The 25,132-nt window shown below is 39.6% G+C and overlaps 1 protein-coding gene across 1 annotated transcript in view; it reads right to left on the minus strand.

The window, feature by feature from the left end:
• Positions 1-1,185: 1,185 nt before the first annotated feature.
• stab1 (stabilin 1) overlaps positions 1,186-25,132 on the minus strand; it is a 59,272-nt gene continuing 35,325 nt past the window's right edge. The window contains exons 20-40 of the mRNA XM_042219028.1: positions 21,409-21,501; positions 20,933-21,019; positions 20,742-20,853; positions 19,186-19,372; positions 17,836-17,929; positions 16,901-17,059; positions 16,546-16,634; positions 14,930-15,095; positions 13,531-13,578; positions 12,761-12,894; positions 10,222-10,333; positions 9,624-9,701; positions 9,363-9,464; positions 9,029-9,130; positions 7,796-7,930; positions 5,690-5,818; positions 5,551-5,604; positions 5,155-5,268; positions 4,704-4,899; positions 2,030-2,125; positions 1,186-1,932 (exon numbers count right to left, since the gene is read on the minus strand). Of these exons, the coding sequence (XP_042074962.1) occupies positions 1,883-1,932; positions 2,030-2,125; positions 4,704-4,899; positions 5,155-5,268; positions 5,551-5,604; positions 5,690-5,818; positions 7,796-7,930; positions 9,029-9,130; positions 9,363-9,464; positions 9,624-9,701; positions 10,222-10,333; positions 12,761-12,894; positions 13,531-13,578; positions 14,930-15,095; positions 16,546-16,634; positions 16,901-17,059; positions 17,836-17,929; positions 19,186-19,372; positions 20,742-20,853; positions 20,933-21,019; positions 21,409-21,501 (2,337 nt within the window). The 3' untranslated portion in view covers positions 1,186-1,882. The remainder of the gene's footprint in view (positions 1,933-2,029; positions 2,126-4,703; positions 4,900-5,154; positions 5,269-5,550; positions 5,605-5,689; positions 5,819-7,795; positions 7,931-9,028; positions 9,131-9,362; positions 9,465-9,623; positions 9,702-10,221; positions 10,334-12,760; positions 12,895-13,530; positions 13,579-14,929; positions 15,096-16,545; positions 16,635-16,900; positions 17,060-17,835; positions 17,930-19,185; positions 19,373-20,741; positions 20,854-20,932; positions 21,020-21,408; positions 21,502-25,132) is intronic.

Genomic DNA, 25,132 nt, shown 5'->3' on the forward strand with positions numbered 1-25,132 from the left:
CTAAACCGGCTTCCTGAAATAGGGCCCAGATATTGCAACAAGGGGTTGATCTGACTCTGAGATGACACACTCACTAACTAATTTTGATTTTTTTAGTTTCGATTCTAATCATGCAAACTGCAGAATTCTTACCCTTTCACTCCACTCATTTATTAGCTCAACTCAGGGTCCGTTATGTTTTTCTTTTTACATTCTTCTTTGTTAGATGGCATCATTTGATATTTTTCTGACATCTCTTATCATTTCTATGCTGATGACATTCAGCTGTGTATGTCTTTACAGCCTCAACAGTTGACTTTGAATACACTGTCCACCTTATGTGACTGCTTACCACAGATAAGTGAGAAGACTTATGTATGACTATCGTTCCTCCAGAATCAGTCAGACTCTTGTTTGTTTTTGCTCATCTGCTGAGTCTGTGTTTGTAGTCTTGATGTAATATTTTATCCTTTGACTCACATGAAAAATGTATTTCACATTTCTATTTCTTTCTTTTAAGGAACAACTCCAAACTTCGATCTAACTCAGCTGAACTGGAGAAATATTTTCATGCATTTGTGTCATCATGCCAAGATTAATGTATTGCCCTCTTTATCGTCTTAGACAAATCATCTCTTTCACACCTCCAAGAGAAACAAAATGCTGCTGCCAGACTCATAACTCCTTAAAGTGGTAAGTGAGCTCATATTTCTCCGGTTTTGTACTCTTCACACTAGCTCATTTGGTTTTAGAACATCATTAAAAATACTAAATAGGTGACTCTGTGAAAGCTTAGAATGATTTTACAAAATCAATGAAATTTTTCATTCAACATCATCTGAAACCACTACTTAGCCCATAAACTTGCCTGGAAAGAGTTTTCAGAAGAGGGATCAGAGGGCAGTTTTCCCATAGATTTCTACAGTACTGCAAGTCTTTTGGCAGCCACAGGTATCACCCCCTGGTGCCCATGAAAAATAATGCTGTTTTCCAGCAATTGCAATTTGGATTCACGTTTTACACCTGGAAGATACGTCTGTCTTTTAGTCTACCCATAGCTATTGCTTTGCAGTCATAAAATGGATGTTGTACCGGTACCGAAAAAAGAAGATTTATTCATAACACACGTGAAAAGACCCAGGAAAACCGAGTTAACGATAAAAACGATAACAAAATAACGCTAAAAACCGATAAAAACCCTGATTTCACACCTGAGCCTCAACTCTTGCGGCCCGGTACCAAACGACTCATGGACCACTACCGGTCCGAGGCCCGGGGGTTGGGGACCGCTGATGTAGAGTAAAGAGTAAAAAGTGAGTAGCTCTGAAAAACTGCCAAGGTTCAATGCTGATTAGTTAAACTCAGAACAAACCTCATTTTCTTAAAACCAACAACCTAGCATGGTTGCTGGTTGATATAGGTGTCTTAAACACCAATATCAACCAGCAACATTCATTTACTTGCCTGGCCCAAGCAGAGAAAAGGCAGCTAATAATATTATAATAATATTATCACTAATTTCCCACAGCTTTCTCACATGGAGCCTGCAGAAAGAGCTTCATCCACGTTCCCGTTACTATGATGGGAATTCTCTGTTTGGACAGTTACCTGTGGTGCTCTCACATGAGCTTAATTGGACATCCCACAGACTTTAAAGTGCAGAGCTGGCAGGTTAAAGGCTATATGCATCTGCAAATATGCCTATAATGGATATTAACCCCCTTTTGGACCATGTTATCAAAACCTGACTATTAATGAGGTGTGCAGAATTAAAATTTAAGCCTAACTGTACTGGGTAGCACTGAGTTCAAAAAGAATATTATGGTCAGTAAATATAATATTTGTTGTTTTTTGTGCTTGTGCTGTTACCATCATGAAACACAGCAACTGAGGACACATTGACTTACTTGGCGTTTTCGTCACACACACCTCCACAGGCGTCATCTTTGATCTCTGAGACACATAACACACACACAGGTTTCAGGTGATGACAGGTCAGAGAAAATATGTGTGGTTAAAATTTAATTGTTCCTTTGTATAGACGTCTTACCTAGAGAGCAGGAGGCTCCTTTCCAGCCTTTATAACACACACACCTGCCACTTCCTGTCAGACCATCCTCACACTTCCCGTTGGCACAATTACACTCTGCAACACACACAGTACAACTCATAACTCCCTCCTTGACTTTATTTAGTTAATGAAGTGTTAGTCACAGGTCTGTTAGCTTTATGAGATTATTTTGCTTTGCTAATAACAGAGTTATTGAGCTGTTGACCTGAAGCTGGTTTTCTCTGTCCTTGCTGCCTGATCAAAGCATCAAACCCCTGCAGCTACTCCTGCAGTATGGATGAGTTTTTCAAGCAAAAATACCATTTGATTTTCAGTTGTGGCAAACCTGTCACCTACTAGCTTTGCCTGGTGAATGTCTTGATGCATGCTCAATCATCCAGCAAAGGAAATCACAAAAAGTTGTTTCTGTTCATCAGGACATCACGTTTTCAGTGGGAGAAACTTTTTTCACTTGTGTTTCAGTCACTGAAGCAGTGGAGGTTGTTCGTAAGAGGTTACAGGATGACCCCAATCTCAGCAACAGGACCACTCTCAGCACCAACCAAGTGTGTTTGCTTTTGGAACTGTGTCTTCATTCCACATATTTCACATACAAAGGTCAGTGCTACAGGCAGAAACATGTGTGTGCCATGGGTTCCCCAGTTTCACTCATTGTGGCTAATTTGTACATGGAAGAAGTGGAAAAGAGGGCTTTGCTATCCTACCCTGGAACACCACCAAGTCATTGGTTCAGGTTTGTGGATGACACCTGGTTTGAAAATCAAATCTAAGGGCGTACCACAATTCACGGATCACAGTGAATTGTGATCCGTGGACCAACACATCAAATTCACTCGGGAAGATATGAAAAATGAGACTGTGAGATTTCCATCAGTAAGTCTATCAGGAGACATTTAAAGTTAACGTGTACTGTAAACCTATGCATATGGATCAGTATTTAAGGTTTGGCTCTCATCATTGATTGGAGCACAAACTTGGTGTCATCGGGATGCAACACAGAGCAAACACCATCTCCACAGACAACATGGCTGGAAACAGAAGAACATCACATCAAGAAGGCCCTGAGTAAATGTGGTTATCTCAGCTGGACATTTATCAAAGCTGGGAAGGCACTTAAAGAAAGCTCCAACCGATTCAGGAGAGAAGGACAACTGCTGCAAAAGCAAAAACCTGTAATGATCCCTTATGTGTCTGGAGTATCGGAACAGTTGAGATGCTTTTTTTTTTTTTTTGTAAACGCCGCGTCTTTGTGGCTTTTAAACCCCAAAATATGCTGCGCCAAAAATCCCCATGGATCAGGTCCCCCGACACAAACAGAGTAATATAGTGTACACTGTTAAGTGCCAGGAGGATTGCCATAATACATCAGGGAAAGGATGGCACAACACAGAAGAGCTACCTCGTCCGGCCAGGACTCCGCAGTCTATTTACACCTGCAGGCCAGTGGACACTCTTATAGTGACACATCTTGGACAGGGAGGAACGCTGGTTTGAGTGGGGAGTCAAAGAGGCCATTTACTTGAAAAGGGAAAGACCATCTCTGAATCGAGGAGGGGGTCAAAGGTACATCTTTCACCATCTTACAATGCTGTGATTGCAGCCATTCCTCAACTCTCTGTGAATGGTACTCATGGCCATTGATCAACTGTTGTTGATCAGTGATCAATAATCAATGGTCATGACAATTTGCATATTAATGAGTATGCAATCAAGAAACCGGCCTCACTAGCCCATTGTTTATCAGTGGTGCTAGTTTTGAGCAATGAGCTTTTGCCAATTTCTATATTTTTAAGTCACATGATTGTAGTCCAAAGTGTTGCATAAACAATGACTTGGCCAAGATTATGTCAATTAGAAATCACTGTAGTCAGATGTAACAGGACTCAAACCTTGCAAAAAGTTTCACTTTGGTCTCATCACTCCACAGAATATTTTTCCAAGAGTCCTAGGGATCATCAAGATGTTTATTTGGCAACAATCCTTTAAGTTCTTTTTGGCCAGCAGTGCGTTTTTCCTTGGAGCTCTCCCCTTGATGCCATTTGTCTAGATTGGCATGAAGATGAAGGTGCTCAGGGCAGAGCTGTTTACTCCTTCACATTGAAAGGAGCCAGTCGAGGTGGTTCAGGTATTTAACTAGGATGCCTCCTTGATGGCTACTAGCGGAGGTCTTTGGTGGAGGTCCAACCTGGAGGAGACCCCTGATCTCACAGCTCATGTCAGTGTTTGCACAGGAGTGGGTGAGGGAGATCTAAGATGGATGGATCCTTTGTTGTTGTTCACAGGGCTGTTAGTATTATAGATTTTTTTTAGCTGTGTAAGACTGTGTCTCAGAAGCTCAGTTTTTGTTATAATCAGAAGCTGGGGACTAGGAATGCCGTTAGCACTTGAATGATTTTATAAACAGCCCTAAAATGATGATGTAGAAAATCTAGCAAACATAGTTAAACAGCATTGATTTTGACATGTCGAGTCTCGTTTGTCTCTTCTCCACATCTACAGTCAATACACCTAAATATTTATTTAGCTGTTTTTCCACCGTCACCGGGTAACGCCCCCTTGTGACAAATATAAAATATGGCAGACAGGAAATGCTTCACCCTGTGTGTGTGTGTGTGTCTGTGTTTGTGCGTGTGTGTGTCTGCATGTTGCTTACTGGAGGAGCAGTTAACTCCGTATCTCCCCGGCTCACAGTCCTCACACGCAGTTCCATGGAAACCCTCGTAGCACTGGCACTCGCCATTGCCATGGTTACCATCATGACACTCCCCGTGATTGGAGCACCAGCTGCCGACGTCTCCGGGGCATTTGAAGCACTCGTGGCCATAGTAACCGGGGCAACAGGAGTGATCCTGTAGGGCAGACAAATCCATGACATCATCATTATTATTATGATGATGATGATGATGATGATGATGATGATGATGATGATGATGATGCTGATGATGATGATTATTATTATTATTATTGAATTTAAAACATGTACACAATGTTGTGTTTGTGTCAGTGATGACGGGTGTTTCTAGCTGATTATTATGCATTTATCAGGTTTCATCAGACCCTTATGAAAAGAGCCATAATGCTTATGGAAATAAGTTTGAGCAGACCATAGTGGTCCGGAGACATTTGATGACACAGCCCAGCACAGACTTCCTCCTGGATCCGACCCGCTTCCTGTACCTACAGTTGGGTTGCATGTTGGCTGGAAACTGTTTTTTGATCTGCAGCATAAAGATTACACCAACATCAGGAATCATCAACATAAACAGGCAGAGGTGAATAACAGAGCCTGAAATGCTGAAAAACACTAAACAGAAAAACCCGATGACTTTAAGAACAGCGACACGCGTCATACAATTACAACCCTGCTCCCTTTCAGGTCCCTTTTGTAAAGTATGAATGCGTTAATTTTGGGGTCATTTTTAAAGTTGTTAAAATTACTTTTGGAAAAGCTTGAGTTTCAGTTATTATGTCCACCCCACGAACTATAACAGTTTTCTTACTGGTTTGTGATAGAAAATGCATCGGGGTGGTCCATTACAGTCTGTACATCTTCCCTGGAGACAGAAAGGAGAACAGAGAGGCTGGAGTAACTCTGACAAACAAACATCCATCTATCCCATCCCTTCTCTCTATCCTTACCTCGACCTGCAGGTAGGTCATTTTGCTGCATCTGTTGCGGCGGACTTTGAGGACCTGAGGGAGCGTTATGATGACTCCGTTCTGGGTTACTGTGACGCTCCCGTCAAGAGGAATGTCATTCACAACTGTCTGGAGTTCAAGAGAAGAAGAAACACACCAATCTTTTTTTGACAATGAATCTTTTACACAAAACAAAAATAACGATCATCTTAGCTTAGGGAGTCAGTTGACAGTGGTTCTTTGGTCTGCTTCTGCACTACAGGAAATACTGTTGTTGAGCAGTAGTGGTGTGCGGATCGATACTGAAATATCGATTCTTCCGATACCAGCAATTTATGTTCTAGAATCGATTCTCATATTATAATATCGATATTTTAGTACTCTGGGGTAAATTTGTAGTTTTTCCATTAAAATGAACGCAGTGGAAAGAAACTATATAATTTGGATCGTCTAATTTGGAAGGAACTACTTCCTCTTACGCCTTTCATAGTCATATGTGAAATACGGCTGTATAAATGTGTCGCAGCCCCTGGCGTGCACACTCACAACAATGGCTAAGTGCAAACAGGACGTGTGTGGATGTGTTTTACCTCCACAAACAGCCAAGACGCGGTTTGTGATATATGTGGCAAGACAGTGAGGTGTTGTGGCAACACCACTAACCTCGTCAAACACCTCAGAGTAAATCATATCACAGAATATTATGAGCTTATGTTGAGGCGAACTGAAGAGGAGGAGAGGGGCAGGTGCTGCTAGGGCGAGACAGACGTCTCTCGCAGAGTCCTTTAGTGCTGCAGGCAGGCAACATGCTCAAATAGCTCACAACGTCAGGTTTTTGTTTTTTTTTTCTATATGATTATTCTGCATTATTAAGCAATAAAAACAAGTTGTCTGATGTCCTCTAATCATTATGAAGCAATATGGTTATGTTATTATTACAATTACATAATACAATTATATATTGTATTATGAAATACAATGAAACAAGTTTTTGTACAGAGTATCGGTATCGGATCAGTATCGCCGATACCACCCTGAATTTTACTTGGTATCGGATCGGAAAGGAAATCAGTGGTATCGCACATCACTATTGAGCAGGAGTTCAAAGCCAGTGTAATCCATCATTACACTGACTTTTTACTTGTCAATTAAAAGGTCAGCACATTCTGAAGGAATGGCCTATTCTAAATTTGATCGTAATTTAGAAAATGAAAATAATGCTGCACTAAATTTGACTTAAAACTAACACCTGAGACCAAAAACTAATGAGGAAAACACTTACTAACTGAACAGATCAAAAAAGCAGCAGGTACATTTTCCCACAGAACTCAATGCAATTGGACTTAGTTTTACAACCAAGCGATGCCCTCTGATGCCCTCTCTAGCGAGAATGTCCATTTTTATGGTGAATATGTTCTATTTTCCATTCTATTATATTTCCATTTTCCAATTTTCACAAATTTCAACATCAGCAGAGTCTTTCTCCCTGTGGTTACGGAGCCACTCATTCCCTGCTGCCTTTTCTTCCTATGTCACTGTATGTCTCGTCTTACCTTTTTTAAATCTGCTAGTTTGCCTTCTGGATGTTTACGTTTTAGCACTCATTAATTGTGAGGTAATGGTAGAAAAATGGGGCTTTATATGGAGCTGGATAAAAAGCTCAACACAACAACCCAGGCAGAAAATTATTTCAGTTTTTATTACGTGACATTATTGTGCAGCTCCTGGCAAATTACAAGGTTACATTACCTTAGTTGTCGTTAAACTAAAGTATAAAATCATTTTAGACTTTTACTGAGAACTTCTGGGAAAAACACGACCTAGACTACTTTTGTCCTTACAGTTGGTTTATTGTGTTACTACCACTGCAGTGTCATGCTGCTGTTTCTACAAATTAAGAAGTCTCTTAAAAATGACAGTAGCTCTTATAAATCCTGCTGCCTGGAAGCTGCAGGTATTAAGAAGATCTTACTCAGTATTTCTTCTATGTTGTCAGAAATATCATTATTGTAAATTTTCTTTGAATATAATGATATAATTGTGAGGCTGTATGACCCACCACTAGTTTCATGGCTGTTAAGCTGGTGTCAGTGCAGTTATTGTTACCTGGTTGTTGTTGTCCAAGTGGAACTGGACCTGGTACTCAGTTCCAAGCAGAGTGCTTTTCAGTGTGCCATCAGGCAAGCGGTCAGGGAAGAGCAGCTCATTAAGAATCACATGGTACTTGAACATATCAGAGTCCTGGACAGATGGAAGACAGAGGATTTATTTATAGCCAAAGACAAGAGTTGCAGTGGATCATCTCACCAGCAGGAAGAGAAAAAAGGAGTGGACATGATGGTCAACTACAAAAAAATTGTTAATGCAACAAACATTTCACTTTATACACAAATTAGAGTTTTGTTATAAACAGTATGTAAGTATCTAAGATAAGCTCTTAGTAGCCCATCTTTAAGATACTGTAGTTCAAACACAGCAGACCAACATAAAACATCCTGTGCCAAATTAATACATAGCCTGGTTTATAGACATCAATTCTCTTTCAGATATTTCCTTCCTCTCCTGACAGGGAGATATCTGACACAAAAAGGTGATTCATTATTTTGGTCAGTACAAACAAACTACCTTAGTACCATTGTTTGCTGGGAATGCTCACTTCATTTTGCGTTATATGAAACAGCTCAATTATTATTTGATGTGGATGTTCGTAATGTGTGTCAGTCTGAATTTCACCACTTTATTCGTTTAGGTTGCACAATCCACATGTTGTGATGCCAATAAATGTTTTCACATAGTTCACATACGTAAATAATATTAAAGGTACTTTTTGTAATTTCCCTCTGCAGATTTTGGGTTAATGTTCACCACCAGGAGGTGCTGTTTTACCAGTGGATGCATTGAAATATTTTTGCACGTATGCTGCCATTTAATTTGTAATATTTTTTTTTCGCCCTCCCTCAGTTTCTCAAGAAGGTTTGCCTTTTTTTGTAAATAAGAAATTAAATAATAGTTATACTGACCCGCTGTACCAGTTAATGGCTTTTGTGCAACTGGTGTTACACAAATATACAGCCCAGATGTTTTAAACTCAGCTGATATTCTAACACCTAATGATCGTTACATAAATGTTTTTGGACATAAACTAAGAGTGGTTGCTCCTTCACATTTTGTTAATAGATTTAGCTCATTTCTGAATTATTTGAGTTATTTTTAAAAATGGGAAATGTATAAATACTTTAAAGGTTGTATAAAACAATCTTTAAAGTATCCATTTTCTTGACAAGTGTTTGGAGGTTTTGCAGAATAGCAGCTGTCCACTGAATTATATTATTGACCTACCAGGATGGAGGTGTTAGTCCTGCTAAGATGCTGCCTTATAGCCTCATCTGTTGGCAGCAGAAGTGTAAATGACTCAGTAAGATTTGAAGACAGGTTGTACATCTGAGAGAAAACACACAGGAAGTTAATTAAATGTAATAATAATAATAATAATAATAATAATAATAATAATAATAATAATAATAAGAAGAAGAAGAAGAAGAAGAAGAAGAAGAAGAAGAAGAAGAAGAAGAAGAAGAAGAAGAAGAAGAAGAAGAAGAAGAAGAAGAAAAAAAGATTAAAAATAAAAAAGGATTACATCTTATCACATGATGCTGAGATCAGACAGACTTACCAGAACATACTCTCTGAAAAGCGTGAAGTTGGAAGAGGAGTTTAGGAAAGCCATAAGTGTGGGAGGCTCAGGTGGGAGGTCTGAGAGAGGCGGAGCCAGAATCTGACAACAGACAGACAGAGAGAAAGGTGCTCTGTATGTGTAGATGGAGAGAGAGTAAACTAATATGCTAATAATGTTATTTATTCACATCATTATTTGCTCTGCATGAAAAAATCTGTATTTATTTCTTTTCATTTCACTGTAAAGATTCACGTGTACCTTGTCTATGAAGTGGAGATAGCCATTGATCGCAGGTAGGTTGGGGGTGAGGATGGATGCTTTTCCAATTTGGATGACCTGGCGCACACGACGCACACACACACACACACACACACACACACACCAACACACACAACACACACACACACACACACACACACACACACACACACACACACACACACACACACACACACACACACACACACACACACACACACACCCATGCCACACACACACAATATCAAACATAATGGTACTGACTGAAAAGTTATTCTTATAGATTTTTCTTATTAAAGAATTAAAATGACAGAATGATTTTGATTGAAAGATTGACTGAATTGATTGAATGATTGAAATGATTTTTCTCTCTAATTTTGTTAAAGTATACCACATTTGTCTGTAAGCGCCAGTTTAAAGAGGATAAAATGCAAATCATTTCCATAGAAACTAGTTATATCTAACATGAATGTAGCGACATGAATACCCTTGTACACCTGCAGTTTCTACATCAGGCAAACCTTGTGAACACAAAAAATCTGAGTAAACCCACCAGAATGTGTAGTTATGTGGTGAGACACAACTGACCCACTCTTACCCCACTGCTGTTGCTGATCTCCCACTGAGTGGGTAGGTTTAGAGTTGGCAGTCTTTTGCCCACCATACTGCCCAGATCTTCCACAGAGTAGATCCCCTTCAACACATGGGCCCTGCAACCAAAGGGAGCAGTAAATAAATGAAAAGTTTTCTAAAACACACAACACGCTCCAGGATCCTGTCAGCAAAGGACATGTGATCTATCAGATCAGCAGTTCCTAATTTAAACAGTACAGAAATGTTTAATTTTTACAGTCTTTCAGATGCACCACCAACATCTTTACTGATACAACTATCAGTGAGGGAAATGCTTATTTGAACTCCTGCTGAATTTGTAAGTTTGCTCAATTACAGAAGACCTGGTAGTTTCATTTTAATTGAGACAGAGAGAGAATCCAGAAATATAAAAGAAAAAAAAAACACAGAGTACATGAAACTCGCATGTCACTGAATGGAATAAGTAATTCATTACCAAGCAAAATATGACTTAGTACTTGGCGGAGAAACCTTTGTTGGCAAGCCAAATGGTAACTTGTAGTTGGTCACCAGGTTTGCACAGATCTCAGCAAGGACTTTGGCCCACCCCTCATTACAGAAACATTCTAAATCCTTTTTGTTTCTTGGATGCTGCTTGCCAACACAAAGCTTCAGCTCCCTCCTGACCAGAAAAACAGCCCCAAAGCATGATGTTACCACTTATGTGCTTAACTGTGGGGATGGTATTCTTTGAGTGACCCTCAGTATTTCTCTTCCTCAAACACAGCGGGTTGATTTGATTTTGGTTTAATCTGACCACAGCTCTTTGTCTCAAACCTTCTCTGAATCATTTAAAGGTTCATTGACAAACTTAAGACTGACGTGTACGTGTGCCTTTTTGAGCAGGGTGACCTTGTGGGTGCTGCAAGACCTCATTTATGGCACAGTGAGTAACCATTGCTGTTCTTGGTGTCTGTGGTTGCTACTGCCTTCAGATCATTAACAAGCCCCTCCCACATAGTTTTAGGCTGATCCACCTTATTTCTCAAGATCATCTTCACCCCATTAGGCAAAATATTACATGGAGCTCCAGACTGAGGGTGATTCCTAATCACATTTCTATTTTTCTTCTATTTTCTATCATATCTGAATAATTTTTCAGTTGTCATCTTCACACCAAGCTTCTTGCTGATGGCCTTGTAGTCCATTCCAGCCTTGTGCAGGTCTACAATATTGTCTTCCTTTGGCAGATAAGGAGTTAAAATCAGGAATCTCTGTAATTGATTGATTGTAATATTTTTGCCACATGGGCATAGAGCCAATCTGTGGGAGCCAGAATTTTGGCTGGGTTATGGAGGATTGCATTTAGTTAGGTATGAATATAGGTGAAATGCAGCACCACTTAATCTGGACAACTGACCTTTCAATATCAGTTGGACAATGGGGAAGAGGGCGATGGGCTGGGGGTTCATATAATTAATAAATATTATGCTATACATTTAAATACAAAGATCAGAGATCGTAGCGATAGCAAATATCCATGAACACTATACTGATACAATACCCAAATACTTTACATACCGATCTGTAGAACAAGAGATTAACATTAAACTGTGCTTCTCTGTGGCAGCTCACCTGCCTCACCTGTTGTGAAATACTATTGGCTACTGACTGATTATCTGTATGTGTTGGGTATAACTAAATAATTATCAGTCACTGCTGCTGTGTCTTATGCATAAATGGATCTCTGTCTTTGGAGACACACCTATGGATCATATGAGGATTCAAGTATTTAATAAACTCAAACAGCTGTAAGCAGTGTGAAAAGATAAGGTAAGGTAAAAGCACATCGCACATGCCTAAGGCGTGATAGTCAGCAATTCAGGTAATATGTAAATGTGGCCACAAGCAGAATACAGCTCAGGCTTCTTATTCTCCAGGCTAATGTGGAGAGGAGACACCTTTTAAGCAAAGTAAGATTTCCTCTGGCCACATGCTGCCCATATCTGCCAAATCTCAAGCGAATTATACTGTATCCCTTTAAATCATTCTATCTCTGTGATTCATTAAGAAAACGATCATACAGACCTTAAACTAGATTGTGGTGTTAGATAAATGAGTCACTGTCTATAGCTGTCTCATCAAATTTACAATGGCCTGGAGAAAACTCTGGAAATACTCATTTCCATACACAGAGATTCTCTGTAACTTATCATAATACCCCCGCAGACTCCTGTGAGCTGGTTTAAAAATCACTTTAATTTTTATATTGCACTAAAACACAACAGAGTTTAAAGACAAGCATATTACTATATAATACAGAAAAAAATAAAACATAACAACCAAACAAAAGGACAAAGAAGATTAAAATTCAATATAAAATCAATATTTTAAAAAGTCTACAAACAGAAAAGTAAACTAAATTTCTTAGTTAGACTTTGTGCTAAGCTGGCTCCATTTTTATTTTGTGTTAGAAACACTGATGCTGTCACACAAACTTCATGCACTGGCATGCTTTGTCTGAGCTCAAGGATCAGTTTTAATGTGTGTGTGACTTTACTAACCGCAGAAAGTAAGGCAGGTGGTGTCGGGTGTTCCAGAATAAGTTGTCAGCTTTACTCATGTTCCTGAGAGCGTCTCCAGTAGGCACCAACACAGTTAAGTTCCCATCCAGGTCCTCAAAGGCATGACTGAAACGCTGATCACATGACACCGTATACAGCTTAGTTATCATTGGAGCAGAGTAGTTTATGAAAACAATGAGCAGGTGGACCTACAGAAGCTTCACCTGTGTCAAAGGTAACACTCATTCTGGGTAGGTGTCTAATTGTTTTGGCTGCCTTGACTCCATTGGCTGGTAAATTTATTCATATTTTTTAACTTTTAACAACACTTTTGCCACTACAGTGCCATGTACAACAATAGATGAGAAAACCATCACACAGTTGACAAAACAGCGATTTCTGTAAAGGCTTCCCTTTCCTGTCAAAAACATATTTTTACAGAAGGTGGAAATGTAGAATATTTTATAAAATCAGTGTGCGTTTAAGTTGACACATATTCTTTTAACAGGCCAAAATGCACAGCAGTAAATGTCTTTAGCTTATGTGTCAGTCTCTACACCAGTCTTCTGAGAGGCTCAAAACAGAAAGGAGGGAGCTGCAGGAGAACAGCTGTAGAAGGGGTGAAAATCCCAGATTTCTACCTATTTTCAACATCAGTCACTAAATTAGGAAACTCGCCAGCTATCAAGGCTTTAATGTAGTTTAACTTTGAACCGAGAAAACCGACGAAGTTCAATAACTATAGAGTAGTTTGTCTTCCTCTTACTTACCTGAGTCAGCCGGTAGAAACTGTACATCTTTACATTCAACTCCAGCTCCTGCAAACACACCCACAGAAACATAACTGTGTAATGAATTACAGTTAATAAATCAAGTCTGAAGTAATACAAACAATAACAGAAATATTTTAGAAATCTTGTTTAAAAACATTTTAAAAAGTAAGAACTAGATTGATATTTATGAGACAAATAACAAACTGAAGCCAAATATACGCACTGGACTTCTCTAAGGAGTCAGAAATTTATCAAGCGTAACATTCAACCAGTAAAACATTTTTTTCTGTTCAGAAAGGCAAAAAAATAACTGCAATCTGGCATCTTAATTAAAAAAAAGAACTAAACCCATGCCCAGACATTTGACTTATATGACTTATAATAATAATAATAATGGATTGGATTTATATAGCGCTTTTCAAGGCACCCAAAGCGCTTTACAATGCCACTATTCATTCACTACACTGGTGGAGGCAAGCTACGGTTGTAGCCACAGCTGCCCTGGGGCAGACTGACAGAAGCGAGGCTGCCATATCGCGCCATCGGCCCCTCTGGCCAACACCAGTAGGCAGTAGGGTAAAGTGTCTTGCCCAAGGACACAACGACCAGGACAGAGAGCCCGGGGATTGAACCGGCGACCTTCCGGTTACAGATACACTTCCCAACCCCCTGAGCCACGGTCGTATAAGTCTATATAAACTTATATAAAACATATAGCATGGAGAAGGCGATCCAACACACGTTTTTTCAATTAGATGCCCTATGATGTCACAATGATGCAATAAACTTTGCAAAACTCATGAATGCATCTTAAAATCTTATTTTTTTTATATAGAGGCTAAAGATCTCAGCCAATTGTGCTACAATCATATGAGTACAAATCATAAAATACAACATTTTAGTATGTAAGGTTTCAAGGTCAAAGGTCAAAAGTCAGACATCAATGCGTTGTTTTATAAGCAGGTTAATGCCAGCCTGTTATAATAGAAACATCATAAAACAGATTTATTATATCCTTGCTCGTGTTCTCTGAGTGCTCATGTTAAATTTATTTTTTCTGCAATAAATAAACTAATAAATAATTTACATTTTTTTCCTTTTCTTTTGCAGCCTGAGGACCGGCTACACATTGGCCACATGTATGCTTTTTTTTCCTAAAGCATAAAATCTGAGTGTAACCTGAAAAATGTTGTATGGTTGAAATGAAATTAAAGCACCTGCAGTAAATAAATATAAACGGCCTTCAATCCAGATTATGAAAAAGATATTAGTTCCACACTTTGACTGTCTTTCATTTTATTTTCACTTAACATAGTGAAACTGATTTGGCTCACCATGAAAGTGAATGAGTTCAACTTATATAACCACAATGGATCATGATGAGCTAAGTATTTACGTCAAGTAATGATCCGTAGCAAATGTTTCCGTCTCCAGCGTAGCCGTCAGGACAGGTACAGGTGTGACCTCCACCATCTGTCTTCTCACACTTTGCCTGACATACAAAAAACAAAAAACACACACACACACAGAGAAAGAGAGAGAGAGAATTATAGGATGCTAATCTAAATCATTAATACTGTGGCATCACAAAGTACTCACAAACTAATTTTTTGTTTTACATGCAAGAATTTCCTTTGAGATAACAGTTGATGACATCGCCTGTACCAAACATAATGAAAAGTTCCGACATCAATAAAGATGAGGTTTGACAAGCATTAGAATAGTTTTCAGGTTTTCCAAGAGCAGCTGCTACAGTAGGCAGAGACCACCCTCACTAACTTGTGATGCAGACCCAGTAATTCTGTTCTACAAGCAGGGCAGAAAAGAGAAACAAGGTTTATGCCTACTATGCTCTCAAGGGATAAAGATTTAAACTTTAAAAATAGAAAAGCAATAATACTATGGTCTCTTCAATGACTAGAAGTATGAACTATTTTCTACAAAGTGTGACCATAAACAGCTTTTCTACACACAGAGGGATGCTTTCTTTGTTAGCATACACAGATCAGGACCTCGAATCAACTGTAATTATTTGATTCATCTGGTGAAAGTGGCTGCTCTGACTATGGGTCTCACTAAGGTTGCTCTCATCATATCCCCAATACAAAATGCCAAACAAGGAAAAAATTTCATGTTGGGAAAAGAATCACAAGCTCTCTAAAGATTTAATAAAATTCATCCAACAGACAAAGACTTCAAATACTTTCTTGATGTCTGATCAAATCTCATTATGCTAATAAAAAAAAAGTTTCACAATCTTTTAGCTATTTTACCTAATTTTTTCAAACTAATTTGTTTTAATGATCATCATTAAGATATTTTTTCCTAATTGCACCTTATTTGCCCTGCAAGTAGAGTTCCTCTGTAGTTATATACAAACGTTAATTGATGGGACTGAATCTTTACCTTTAAACTTAATGGATTTACACTGTTGATACATTTTTCTGAATGCAGAGTTAGTGTAACCCATCAATGAGAAAAGCTACAATTATCATTATTGAGTGCTAACCTCCAAGGCTTAAATTGAAGCTTGAGGCTGGCTCCAAAACAAAGCCAGTCCCGTCAGACTCCTATGTTAAAATACCCAACTTTACAGCATTAAAACTATTTAATGCCTGTTACAATGGTACCAGGCTCTATAACTAATTTTCCCCATTAATAATAACTATACATCTTATATATTTGGCTTAAAAGTTAGAGGTTTTGACTAACAGGTGTGCTGACTTGGACAACTGTAGCTGTAAGTGTCTGCTAGGCTTCACCTCCTGACTCACTGAACTGGAGCTACACTCTACATGGTGTTTGTGCTGCTGATCACATAACACTACAATCTCATTCGAAACCAACATGCTTTATTTAACCCAAAAGTTGGGAAATTGTGATCTATGGTATAATTAGTCATTCTTACTTCATATATGTGTGTGTGTGTGTGTGTGTGTGTGTGTGTGTGTGTGTGTGTGTGTGTGTGTGTGTGTGTGTGTGTGTGTGTGTGTGTGTGTGTGTGTGTATCGCTTGGCAGCCTCCGTTTTTTTTAGGCAGGGGTTGGTGAGGACACACACCTTTCCATTGCCCATGTATCCAGTTTTACAAACACAGTCACTCTGCAGATGGAGAAACAGTCAGATGAGAAACAGAACAGCCTGACAGCTGGTTAATAACCAGTTATTTTTGCATATACAATGGTGAATTCTCATATTTGCAACTTTTACATAATGTGGTCAGCATATATACAAGTGATCTCTGGTTAGTTTTGGCCCAGGATTTATACTGAGCTTCTATACCAGAGTACAAGAATCAAAATATGGAGCTGAAAATTCACAATGAACATAGTTCAAAGTTTATCCTATCACAAATTTTAAGCACCGACCTGTCCGGGTCCGATGTGTTTACAGTCCGCGTTGGTGCTGCAGCTTCCTCGACTCTCCAGCAGACAGTTGTTGATCTCCACACACACTCTGCCATCACCCGTCCAGCCCTCAGCACACACACATGAAGCATTACCTGGACCCGCATACACACACTCAGCCTGCAGAGAAAGAGGATGTGTCACAAAGACAAGAACACTGCACTGAATGAGCTTATCTTTATGATTACTGAAGGTGAAAAGTTAAATAAAATCACACACATTAAATAAATATAGCAGAACAACAACACATAAAGCCAGATTTACAAAAAAAAAAAAATGTGACAAAACAGTATGTGAGCATAATCCCCAAAAAGCTTTCATAGTTGTTGTTAGTTAGTTGATAGCTATTTTTTAAACACAGGCTCAGTCAGTTCATTTCAGTATCGATCAAGAAATATAAGACATGCTTTTTTCTTCTTCTTTCTTTCTTCTTCATTAAATATACAAGCAGTAAGTTGAAATGTTGCAAACATTAGTAAATCGATTTGTGTGCTTTATTGAAATGAAACTCAATTTGAAAGCTCTATAGTCACTCATCTGTCTGCTTTCCTGGGTGTTCGGCTGCTTTTCTGTTCTTTACATCACTAAAGATTTCCCACACTGTCAATCTCAATATTGACATCATTACTCTAGTCCAATTATCTTCTTGCCCACATTCTTTGAGCCAATCAGCTTCCATTTTTGTGTCAAATCTCCGTTGTACTACAGACCCTCATTCGTTCAACCCTCCTCCTCCCAATCCCCAACCCACAGACACCTCAGTCAGAGCCCCGTTTCACAGCCTCAGGCTTCTTCCTTCACCACCATCAGCGTCTAGACTCCGGGGGGGTTCTGTCCTAAATCCTATCACTGCTTTGAAGACACACATGCACACACACACAAAGAAATAATCTTACATTGGTGTCGCAGTCTCCTCGGTTACTCTTCAGACAGGGGTTGATGGCAGTACAGGAGTGACCGTCACCCTCATATCCATCCTTACATACACACCTTATGTAAGACACACACACACACACACACACACACACACACACACACACACACACACACACACAGTTAAACAAACTCAACAGGTGATGCAATAACAGAGGTGACAAATCCCTGTTGTTTATTTCTTCACAGAACATCGCTGAAGGAATTACTAAAAATCTATTTAAACAACAGTACAGGACAACCAGAACATTTTAACCACGCCAGCATTTAAACCTTTGGCAGTTATTTGATCATAAGATGATGGATGAAGAGACATTTTGGCTTGATTATGGCTTTTGATTAAACGTTTCCACATGAATTTCAGGGCAGTTTCTTAAACGCCCATTAGATTTTGTTTTTTTTTTATTATAAAACTCAAAGTAAAACTTAGCTTTTATATATACATAAAAAAACAACAAGAAATGCTATACGTTTCCTCATCACAAAACCCAGGGTGTGCAGTTGTTCAAACTTCATTTTTTCATTCATTCATTTTTGAGAAAAATAAGCCTCCACTTAGAGATAGGATGAGGCCCTAAGTTATTCAGGGGGCGCTCAGAGTAGAGCCATAACTCCTCCACATGCAGGACATGTGGAAGAGTTTATGTCTGTTGGCTGGCACAAGAACACTTGGTGTCCTGGGAGCAGGTGGATACAAAGGACTCAACAGGGTGGGCTGGTGGATAGATGGATGGATGGATGGAGAGATCTGGGGTAAAAAAAGGATAATTTTCTCATGCTGGGCCAAACACAACAAAGCTATATCAATGAATAAACTGTCACAAATGTCTATCTGTCTGATAGCTTCATCTGCCAACAGTATGCCATCTGTCACGAGAAGATCAGTCATGCTAACGCAAGTTAGAATAGCATTTCTGATGAAAACTTGGCCTACTTCACAAAAAATCCCAGATCTGATCAAGCATCCTCCTTTTCAGGCCAGTAGTGAAACTTAAAAATTGCAGGTATTGTACAAAGTCTTTAATCCTTGATTATTACAAGTACCTTAATCCGAAAACGTAGTCCAAAGAAGAACTGAGGATACATCCGATTACAAAGAGTTTTGTGCAGTTTGTTTCAGACATTGAGGAGTAAGCGAGCGGGGATGGCTCCAGAATGCTAATTAAATGTCCAAAAACAGACCTCAGGAGCCACGGCAAGAACAAGAAAGTTTTTGCTGTCTAAAAATTTACAACACCTAAAAAGTGACTCAACACAAAACGATCTCTCAGCATCAAGTTATAGTAATGGTTTTATGTTTAGTATTTTCTTACGTAATAGCCAGTCCTGTCTGATTACAGTATGCGTGGATGTGACAATGCTGCAGCAGTCCGTCTGCGTTGCACGGCATGGCCGTCTTGTCACACAGGTCCCCGGAGAATCCCTCCAAACAAGAACCTCTCCGACACACACCAGCGCTGCCTGGTCGGTTATCACACGTTCCGTGAACACAGCGGCAATCTAAAGACAAGCACATACACATTATGTCATAATTTTCAGTCAGTTAGTTTGAAAATTTAAACAAAATGCACCTCCATTACCCTCTGTACAGTACTTTATTTCCATATACAGAGGTTTTTCCCACTAAATAGTTATTATAATAATATTAATCCAGTTAAGCCTCAGAAAACAGGACACTGGATGTTGATATAAGGGTAAAAATGAAGCATTTGTAAATATGATTTCCAAAGATTAATCATATTTTTGGCCTCATTTCTTCTAGCAGGTCCATAAATTAGTGTGATTTATGTGGTTCTGGGTAAAGGGCCTCAACCACTGTTGGATGGATCGACAATAAAATTCTAAGAAGGCCATTCATGTCAGGATTGGTGCAGTGATGTGGACCTTGTACTGGTCTGCTGTGGTGAACAAAGGGCTCAGCATGAAGGCCAGTTTACTGGTTGTTCTACATTCCTAACCTCACCAAAAGAATAGGTCTGAGGATAGAGGCAGAGGAAATGAGCTTCCTTCATAGGGTGTCTGTGGGCTTATATACAGGCTGAGGAGCTCAGTCACTCTTGTGTAGAGCTCATACTTCGTTCTTTTGTTACTTTCTTCAAATTTATCAACTCAGCAAGCATCAGGAGGCTTAATTTATTTATCGAGACAGGATGCCATGTCTGCAACTCAATGACCCTTAGTATTCAGAAAAGAAAGATATTGCAATACCTTTTCTGAATACCAATAAAAAAATCAGAATACCAAAGGCCATTTTATTCTCAGGATAATACATAATTCATGCTGATTTTAGGAAATAAAAATAATGGCTGCTGCCAGTGCTATCCCTCAGCCTCCTATTAGACACACCTATGGTATAAATTTTACAATCCTTCATTGCCTCATTGAGAATCACAAGATTTTCAGAAAATTTGACCTCAAGGTCCCATGAACTCGAGGTCACTGCAATTTGAACACATCTGAGATTTTTAGTAGACAGACCTACAGTATAAATTTCAAAATCCTACATTGCCTTGTTCTCGACTTACAGCATTTACAATAACTCACATTCCCAAACGTGCATGACCATGCTATCCACCCGCCCAGCAGGGTGACAATAATGCCCCATAAGCCTTTTACAGCTGAGGGGTAAAAACCCAGAATCAATATAGAAACTTACAAGAACTACAGAAAAAATAAACATTAAATAAACAATAAACTCAAAATGAAACAAGCAAAGTCGCTCTGAAAACCAACAGAACCAAAACTGAACTTAAAAGAAAAAACTAAAACGAAATTTAAAAAGCATAATTTCTGTATGTAAATACATCAAATTGGAAATGGACATTTCATTGAACATAGTGAAAAGCTGTCAGCTAAGAGGAGGCGTTACCTTCATCACAGTTCACACCATGTTTGTTTGGATCTGAGCAGATGTGGCAGGCAATACCCGTCCAGCCTGCCTGACAGCTACATGAGCCATTACCATGGATACCATCAGAGCACTGTGTGCAATCAAAGCAAAAAATTAAAAATTAAAACACATCAGCCGAGGGACGAGGCTGCCTGAATGTTCCTCCTTACAGTTCCTTTGTCGTAGCATGGATGCTGAAATCCTCCGATGCAGGGCTTACAGTCCGGACCATAGAAACCTTTACAACACTTTGCTACCTGTGAAACACACACACACACACACACACACACACACACACACACACACACACACATTACAGAACAAAACCAATAAATGTTTTCAAATGTATTAAATATATGTTTCAATAAGGACTAATCCACCACTGGGGAATTGGAAGTGACAAAACACGACAATCAGGTGTGTCAGTAAAACACTTCCAATCCAGCTCAGCAACTGTGAACATCCTGATAAATATCACACATAATTAAAATGAAAAACTAATAAAACACAGGAAACTAAGCAGAATTAAACTGATCGGACAAAACAAAAATCACAAATTACATAAAACAAAAGCAAATGTAAAAATGATTGCCTATAATAACTCAGCTGCATCAAGTTAAAAATAAAGCAACAGTTCCTCTTTCACCTGTTTGGTGGTGTTGCAGTATTTGGCGCAGCCTTTGCTGAGCGATGGCCTGAGAGGAGATGTGACGTACTCGCAGTCGCTCAGATGACTACCCTGAATAGACAGAAGCATAGATTTTTTGCTACTAGTTCACATTAAAAAAAAACCGCACTGGCTGGCAAAATGACCAAAGTGATGCTGGGAAAGATTCCCAGAGCATTCGAAATTGTGTCCCTGTGAAAAGCATGGCATCAGAACTAAGAAAAGAGGGGTTTCTCAACATCAAATCATGGCACGACTGATGGTTTCTGTGAACTTCAAACACTTGAAACCAGGTTGATTTTTTTAGGCAGAATCAGGTGAACACAAAAGCAGAAGAGCGAATCATTAAGCTCTGCAAACTGCAAGGCAGAAAAGCAACCAGACAAAGTAATTATTGCGGAGGATAAAATTATTAATCCCAATATGAAATTTTAAAGTTTTTGTCAAAGTTTTCTCCAGTGCTCTTTTACAAGCCCCTGCTGTGCTATAACTTTGTGGTGCTCAAAGCTTAAAATCCAGTTAAAACTGAGGGTTATCATCTAGAAAGCATCATGCAAAAGATTTTTCCAAGTGTCAAGAACTGCAATAATAAATCTTAAACAAATTCAAAGACTGCCACATAATAGGCAATAGGCCTGTGTAGCACAGGCCTATTGCTGGAACGCCAAGCCAATTCTACTACAATGGGAAAAGCAAGACGCAAGTCACCAGAGCTCTTTGTGTTGCTCGTGCACGAGGGAGAGAACTCTAATGAGCGCCGTTCGTTCCGCTCAAACCCCAGTCACTCTCAGTTAGCTCCCCCGTAGCACTGCTCTTTATTGTGGTTACATATGGTGTTATTTTTGTGCCACTATTCTGAGCGCGCGCAAAAATTGGAGCGCACGTAAAAACAAAAATTGCAGGTGCAATTGTTGCATTTTGAGGAGGAATTTATTTTGAGCGAAGAAAAGCTAAATTTGAGTGAACAAAATTCATTGCTGCGAGCAAAAATGTATTTTAGTGTTTGCTATTATCCATATACACACACACACAATAGCAGCCCCTCTCGCTCAGTTTTTGTATTTGGGCTCGCTCGCAATGTGTTGCTTGCGCTCTCAACATTTCTGCCCGTGCGCGTTCAACTCTTTCTGTTCACCGTGCCACAAAACCAGCCAATCACAGACTTGGATGCAAAAAAATCTGATTGGCTGTTTTGGTCTCCAATCAGCTCGAAATGACAAAATGCAATATTCCAGAATCCATTTCTTCCAAAACTCAAACAAGGCAGTGGCGGAGGAACGCAGAAATGGCCTGTATTTGGTAAATGGCCTGTATTTGTATAGCGCTTTACACATTCAGTCATCCACCCATTCACACACACATTCACACACTGGTGATGGCAAGCTACATTGTAGCCACAGCCGCCCTGGGGAGCACTGACAGAGGGCTCGAACCGGCAACCTTCCGATTACAAGACGAACTCCCAACTCTTGAGCCCCAACACAGAGTGGCGGAGTTTGAAATATTACTCTTTCTGGGTTACAAAATAAATTTTTAAGATATTTTCATGCAAGAATGGTGCTGTGTAAACTTCAAATATCTGCTTGATTTATCAAGACATCACATATTTGCATAAGTGCTCTAACGTTTTCGGAGATGCCCGTTACCCACCAGCTGACCGCATAGCTGGACTCGCCATTGGGCATACCGGACATTTGCCCGGTGGGCCGATGATGATTTTTCATTTTTATGTTTGTTTGTTTTTGTAACGGTATAAACAATGAAAGGTGGTGGATTAGCCAATTGGTCATGATCAACTCTGGGCTGGACCAATTACAATACATCCGTATTGAGGGGAAAAGGAACGCGATTCATCCCGTACTTCAGCTAGAATGAAAAAAAGACACAAAGCTGGAGTTATTCTGTCTTTACGTTGCTGCACAGCTGCCTCTTCTTCTCTAATTCTCTCTCTCCCTCCCTCTCCCGTTTCTACTTCAATCATGAAACTGATCAATGATCAGTTGATCGTCTCCCTTGTTTGTTTATCGCCCACTTTGCGCCAGAAAGAGGAAACCAGCGGATGTTGCGTTAAACAACAGCAGCATGTTCAAGCTTGATCAGCTGTTGTTATAATTTATTTAATATTACTTTCTAGTATCAGCTGATGTTTGCTGGAGCCACAGCTGTAAAAGCTGCTGGTCATGATATCGGTTTGGTTATGTGGTGAGAGGGAAACATTAAGGTGATACAAATCATGCATATATACCAACAAGACAGTGTACATCACTGTCACAACAGCGTTTGTTTTAGTTCAAAGGCTTTATGGTTTTTCCTATAATACCTGGTGGTGTAGTCTATGATTTTTTTTGTCAGTTCAGCCTTATATATTATGTTTAACCCGAGTGACCACCCGGTCAGCTGGTGGGTAACAGGCATCTCCGAAAACGTTAGAGCACTTATGCAAATATGTGATGTCTTGATGAATCGAGCAGATATTAGAAGTTTACACAGCACCATTCTCGCATGAAAATATCTTAAAAGTTTATTTTGTGACCCAGAAAGAGTGATATTTCAAACTCCATTTTTTGCACGCGATGTAACAACCCTTATTGTTTTATAGCACCACTAGGGGGGGGGGAGTCTCCTAGGGGGTGTGTGAGTATAGCGTGGCAGCCATTACATGCTGCTCGTGTTCTGCTCTCAAGACAGACCTCACCATTGCAACGGCCTGGCGGCAGCGACTACCGATCCCCGCACATGTATGTACGGACAGTGTAGAGCCGTGGAGACCTGGCTTGTATGGTCTTATGTTGCTGACAAGGAATAAAGGTCTGTTGTTTAATTTAACTGACCGGCTCCGAGTTATCCGGCTAACCTCCACACCACATGCCCGCGGGACCTGCTAGCCGCTCCTTCCTCGCCAGACTGCTGTTACAGCAGCAATGAATTTTGTTCACTTAAATGTAGCTTTTCTTCGCTCAAAATAAATTTCTCCTCAAAATGCAACACTTGCACCTGCACATTTTTTTTACGTGTGCTCAAAATTTTTTTTACGTGCGCTCAGAATAGTGGCACAAAAATAATGCCATAGTTACATGAATATGTATAGATTCATTAACATATGACGTCTTACACAGGTCATGACATGTGAACAAAGAGTACCGTGTCTGTGTGTTGTGTAGGTATACGTGTGTGTGTGTGTGTGTGTGTGTGTGTGTGTGTACAAAATGTGACCCTGTGAAGACTCCCCAGACCTGCTGGTGCCAGGAGTCCAGCAGTCCACCTAAACAAAGGCTCTTATACTAAAACAGATACAGAGTAGGTGTCCTCCTATACCATAAATCAGTTAGAGAAGGTACGACCTCTCTCGTGACCTTAGGATGTGTGTGTATGCCAGAACACTCTGGAAGGCACACAGAGTCTTAGCAGATTGCTAAGGATCAGACATCCTATCAATATGCAATTGATCATATAACTCTAAGCATATATACATTTCTAAGCATAAATGACAATCCAACAATATAAACCTAACATTCAGAACAACTGCCAAGACACAAATTAATGACTTAGTCAAGTCAGGAAGTGTAGTCTCAAAAAAGATGATCACTTGGACCCTGCACAGAAATGGACTGTGAAGTTGCAGACTAAGAAAAACTCCATTCCTGCAGGAAAGACCTTCAAACCAGCCTGAAGTATGCTAAGGACAACCTAGAGAAAGAGCATA

This window comes from Haplochromis burtoni, unplaced genomic scaffold, assembly GCF_018398535.1.
Source record: "Haplochromis burtoni strain Fernald_Lab_line unplaced genomic scaffold, NCSU_Asbu1 Contig_26, whole genome shotgun sequence".
NCBI classification, from domain to species: Eukaryota; Metazoa; Chordata; class Actinopteri; order Cichliformes; family Cichlidae; genus Haplochromis; species Haplochromis burtoni.